The sequence below is a fragment of the Manacus vitellinus genome, unplaced genomic scaffold, assembly GCF_001715985.3.
Source record: "Manacus vitellinus isolate BGI_N305 unplaced genomic scaffold, ASM171598v3 scaffold_5_pilon, whole genome shotgun sequence".
Taxonomy (NCBI): domain Eukaryota; kingdom Metazoa; phylum Chordata; class Aves; order Passeriformes; family Pipridae; genus Manacus; species Manacus vitellinus.
In genome coordinates, this window is record NW_021940682.1 from 19,601,126 (window position 1) to 19,607,125 (window position 6,000).

General features: G+C 37.1%; 1 protein-coding gene across 3 annotated transcripts in view; it reads right to left on the reverse strand.

Moving 5' to 3' along the window:
- CNOT4 (CCR4-NOT transcription complex subunit 4) overlaps positions 1-5,203 on the reverse strand; it is a 42,481-nt gene extending 37,278 nt beyond the window's left edge. For 2 of the 3 annotated variants that reach the window (XM_008920231.3, XM_018080689.2), the window contains exon 1: positions 4,962-5,203. In XM_008920231.3, the coding sequence (XP_008918479.1) occupies positions 4,962-5,135 (174 nt within the window). In that variant the 5' untranslated portion in view covers positions 5,136-5,203. The remainder of the gene's footprint in view (positions 1-4,961) is intronic. The other variant, XM_008920229.4, reaches the window with a different exon arrangement.
- Between the last annotated feature and the right edge of the window lie 797 nt (positions 5,204-6,000).

Sequence of the window (6,000 nt, forward strand, 5' to 3'; positions counted from 1 at the left end):
CTTTCTTGCTAAGTATATCCCCATCCAGAGCATATTCTCAAGCGAGAAGCAAGTCAGACAGTATGCTCCTTCTCTGTACAGCTATTTTCTACTGGAGGTCCTGAGCATGAGTCAGGAAACATCCTGGGTAGCTCAAGCATGTTTTGCCACATGGCTAACAGCACTTGTTTGACCAACAGAACCATCAAAATTCTCACTAGGTACAGTTAAGCTGTATTATATTTTGAATGTTTCATACGTTTATCACTCTGACATGTTTAACGTTTCTAAGGAATATGACTAGTTGGATACCCTGACTTGCAGGACCTGTAAATGAATCTGTGCGCACATCTTGAAGCCAAAGAATAAATCAGAAACAGTTGTAAGAAATGATACATGACTTTCCTATTGATATATCATGTGTGACATGGTAACAGATTAAGAGATATTGTACATTTGAAGAGGGGGGAAGGTAGGTAAGCACAGCACAAACATTTCAGCATTAGAAATCATTTTCTTTTCAAAGAAGGACAAAGTCAGCCTAAAACCAGGAAAATAAATGATTTCATCTTCAGAGTGAGTGCTTCCCACAGTTTTGAAGTTCATGAACACAGATAATGGTTCAACTACAAACAGATGCATGCAGTGAAGACTGCTGGAACATCACTGAAAGATAAGCAAGGTGGATTGACTGCTGGCGTTTCCCATAGTACCACTCTGTTGTTTACTCTGTGTCTAATGCTTCAATGCTACTAACATGCCCATGTTTTTTATATTTTGGGAACAAAATGCTTGTTTAACCTCCTACCACTGATGCCTTAGCTGGTAGAGGATTTGAGATTCAAACAAAGTAGCTATATCAAGTGTTATCAGCATTTATGTATTTTCAGATGCAAGACACTAAGAGATGTCAACATCACTGATTCACTGACTAAGTTTAGCTGACACCCTCCACTTAAGCTATGCAAATTCTCTTCAGCAAAAACCTCAGAGGCAACCTGAACAAGTGTGCCATCATGAAAGGTGACCAGATTTTGTTTACACTAACTGCAAGTTGCTGGTAGTCCTACAAGAACTTCAGCAAAAGTTTCAATGTCTCTTCTGAAGTCTCATTTCTTTAATCAGAGATGGCCCTTGATGAATTCTCGGTCTTCCTGACTATATTTGTCTTGTCATTTAAGTTATTTTCTTTCAGACTTTTTTCCCTATTTCCCAAGTGTTGAAAGCTGAGCTGGGATTTATCAAGCACTTTGCTTTTGCCATTCCCAGATGGGTCACATTCCTTCCACACAATGGATGTACCAATATTTCCCACTTGTTGCCTTGCTACCGAGTAGGTCCTGAAATGAGAAATGCAGAGAAAGTCAATAAGGTTTATGCATAGTATACACCATAGTACTTATATCAAGAACAAAAAAAAAAAAAATGCAATTTCCTATCCATTTCAAAATATCCATTGCTGCACTAAACTACTCAGTTGTGGGATTAAAAGCACCAGAGGAAACAAGTGGCATTTGGAGACTGTGCATTAAGATGAAGTGTTCCTTTTACACAGTAGTAGTAGTAGAAATATAGACAAAGACATGCATAAAGCATGTTAATTTCTTGGTCATACATGTAGCAGTTTACTATTTATCCCCATCTCTAACACAAGGTGCTAGGAGAAACAAAGCTCTCTAAGTCAAGATACTGGAGCAAAAGGCAAAGCCACACTGCAGAACAACTGTGTATCAAATTCTATTGTTTGGTGGAAGAGCAAAGCAATTAAGAAACATCAAAGAGTTGAGCTTTTTTATTGCTGGATTTAAAAAGTGCAACAACAGACGCTAAGGTCTGAGAGTGCTATGCTCTAATAAAGCAAGTGAAATGGTATGTGTTATTCACATCACAAACAGTACCTAGGCTACTGAATTTCAAAGAAAAGAAAACAGAAATATCACTTTAAGGATAAAAATCTCTGGCTTTATAACCAGAAAGTCTGTGACATGTAAACCAACTTTTGGTTACAGAAATCTCTTTTGAACACATATGTTTTCATTCTAATTTGAGTAGTTAGCAACTATTTCACTCACAGTTAAGAAATCAATTGACTGGGAAAAACAGGAAGGCTTGCTTAGCATCTTACAATTGACCAACATCTATAATTCTGAAAGGTATCAAAACCTCAAAGCAAGACAGTTCTTTTTTTTAATTATTTTTTGTAGTTAATGAATCAAATAAAAACAATTTCCCAGTCTATTTCAGAAGACTCAGACAAAGTTTAGAAAGCTTTTAATACATTAACACTAAGAAGTACCAGTTTCCAACCAGTATTCAAGTTTAATTCATACTAGTACCTTACATTCATAAACCAAAACAAAGCAAATGTTTGTGTACTACTGCTATTCACACAAGGAAACTTAAGACGGACTAAATCAGTTGACTGCAACCACATGAACACATTCTGCACATGAACATGTTAAGCTTTGCAAGAGTTCATGTAGATGTACTTTCTCCTTGGTAGAAAAAAACATAAGCTAACATCTTTTCAGTTAGACATTAAAGAAGCTTAGCAAAATTATGGTATATATGCAATGCACAGTTAAGATCTATCAAACTAATGGCATAGGTGCCACTACAGCATATAGCCAAACTATTGTCACAGACTTGTCCAAAATCTCCCCCAAAACCCTTCAATCAAAATCCCTGGACTGGGAACTTGTTCATTGCTCCTCTCCATAGACTATTGCTCAAATCCCTGGAGAAGTTGCATTGTGCTCAATAACACAGGCACAAATAGCAGATTTCTATTATGTAATTGTGAATAACATACTCAGCCTTGTTTTAACATATGTTTATTCACAGTCCATCCAGTAAGTATCCTGCACTGGTATGCATGTTATAAAAATATGACATACCTGTTGAAACCATTGTACCTACTATAAACTTTCCTGCTCAAATTTTGTTGCTTTGCCATGTTCTGTGCTTCAGCATTTTAAGTGGCCATAGCCAATATGCATCACAGTAGATATGAATAAAAAACTGCTCAGATCTTTTCCCAGAAGCCTTACTACACACAGACAGGAACTATTTAGACACATAGAACACAAATACACATACCTGGTTCCCTTTGTCCTGCACACTTCAAAAGGTGGCTTATTTAATGTTGCAACTCTGTAGCTCAAAATTATTTATTTCCAAGTTCCTGGTGGCATCTGCATCACAATGTCTTTGTCTATGCCATGAAAGAAGTGTCCTCCCTCAGCCTTCAAGTCAACTTCTTACAATCCAGTGATATAGTTGCAAGTCTGTTCAAGAATATCTTGCACTTCGTGGATAAAGAACGTATGAAGAACATAATGGTAGCTCATGGTGAAAGAAGAGGTCTCCTGTCACTCCTGGAATGGTCTGTATGCTTTACTCCAATAGTAGCACTCATTCCAGCTTTCCACATGAAATAGAGTTTTTCTAAGCAAACTGTATCCAATTTGTCAAAGTATTCACACATCCAATCGTATGCCAGAGTATTCCACATTTAAAAGTTCAGCTGTGGCAGTATCCATGTTTCAAAGAATTCAGATATCCAGAGGCAGTGAATCATGCTGCTTCTTTGATTTTTCAAATACATTCCACAAACTTCCAATAACAAACAGGTGAAAAATAGCATAATAAATCAGCATAATAAATCCAGGTAAATGAAGCAATTTGCAGAAACAAGGAAATTCGAAATCTCATGTTGTACCAGAAGAGTAGAAATTTGCTTGTACTGTGGAAATTACTAATACAGCATGTGTCACCTACAGCAGGTATCACATGTGGAGAAATATTTGGCTGATGACACGTAGCTCTTCCTTGTAGAATAGAGCTGAAATATCGCAGCAAATTTGCAGAACTTTTTAACAAACATATGTTGGTGTGAGATAGCCTTCAGGCTTGCAGAGGCATCCAAACACGGGTTAGCAGTGATAACTCTACGGTAGCCAAAGCCCAAAAGAACAGCAATATGACTGGAAGTGCTTAAAGAATACTGCGGCAGTGAATAAAGGTAGTGAGACCAAGTAAGATTACTTGGGATCTGAAAAGTGAGTTGTATCGTGAGACAGGAAGACAAAGGCATAAACTGAGGACAGGATGATGATTAAACATCAGGAAAAAGGGGAGACATAAGCAGCTGCAATTACAAGAAGATGAAGGCCAGGCAAGAAAGTTACAATCAAGAGAAGTCATTAAAGACAAGAAGATATTGAGAAAGAATTTATTAAACATTGAAGGAAATTAGAAAGTTAAGCAAAACACTAAAAGGAGGGATAAAATAATTCAAAGGAAATAACAGGCAACTTAGTGAAGCTGAGATTTACAGTTGTGGCCAACCAAAGTATCAGCCAGACATCAAGACACAGATAGAAATTAAGTACTGCCTTCAAGCACTTGGCAACAAGATTGGAATACTAGACATATAGACTCAGTCTAAATTTTTAAATGCTTTAAAGTTTAATACCACTGGATATTTTTCCAAAAGTTTTACATGTTTAGTATCCACTAAAATACAGATTAAAGGCTCCAGTGCCACAAACACAACAAGCAGGTGCTTTACAAGCTTACCTCAGTCAGCTAGCTCGGTCAATTTAGCTAAACCTTAGCCTTCAGCAAACCCCTCAGCAAACCCTGGAATCCTCACTGTTCTTCCTGAAAAGACTTTGTTAATGCATGAGCACCCCAACTCAAAAGATTTTTTTATTTTTGGCAGTTCCCTCAGTATCAGCACACTTTGGTTCTGATCCACAGCTTCTCCTATTAATCCAGTTCTGAATTTAATAAACCAAGACTAGCTACTTATGCTTCAACACATAAGCAGACAGAATCTGAAAGATCCAACACCTCACCCTTGATCTAGGCTATGACTAGATGAGTGTTTCCCTTAATGAAAAGGATGTCTTTGGTACCAACACAATGCAAGAGGCCTTGTGACATATGCAAGACAAGACGCTGTTCCAGGAATTTACCTTTCTGCAAGCAGGACAAAGTCCATTCTCATCAGTGCGGATACGATGCCAACAGAAACGACAAATTTGGTAGCCACAGGTGCAAGGGAAGAAATTGATGTCATCAATTTCCAGAGGCTCCATGCAAAGAGGGCATTCCACAGGGTCTTCCTTAGCATCAGGGCTGCGAGACATCTTTATATGTTCGCAGAGCAGCAAAAGTTTATAATAACTTAATAGACCAAGAAGGTCAGCACTTGAAGGTCTGCAAGAGGAAAAAAAAAGAAACAAGTATTATTAATACTGTTGACAACTTTTTTTTTGTACCTTTCAATATTTCAGTTCTTCAAGTCACCATTTTCTTCATTCATTTCCTGAACTCAATTATTTGAGTACGTTTATACTCTGTCAGTTTAAGGATGCAGCACAGGAAAGTTACTTTCAGACTCAAAACAAGGCACTTGGAATCACCACTGAGATATTCAATCAATTTGGGCATTTTCTTCTTTATTTTTTCATTTAAGTACCACTCTGGATATGTGAAAGTATCTAATCTCAGCAAGCTGTCTCTATTTGCTGCATGAGACGTGAATGAAGATGGGGCAGAATTAAAGGACAACAGTAAAATTTTTAGCTGGACCATTGGAAGAAAAATAAAAGGAAAAAAAGAAACAAAAATTAAAAACCCACTGAAAAACATGGAAAAGATGGGACTAGAACTGATAGTTGGATGGTCATACTAGCTGTAATGAACTACATCACTTCTGTAGAAATAAGTGAGCTCTAAAGTCTTTAAAAAATCTGGAATTATTTTTGCAATCATATTTTTCCCAAAACATCAGTAATGTAATTATAATTGAACCACACATATACAATCTGGAGTCCCCTCTACTTTCCCAGAGAGTTTTCTGATTCATTACTAACCACAAGCTAGTAGATCGTATAGTATCCAATCTTTCTCCAGGCTTTTAGGAGGAAGTCCAGAAAACAATTCTCACATCCACCTACTTGAAGTGTGATATTTAATTCTGTCATTGGAATTAAGATGACTGAATGTTTT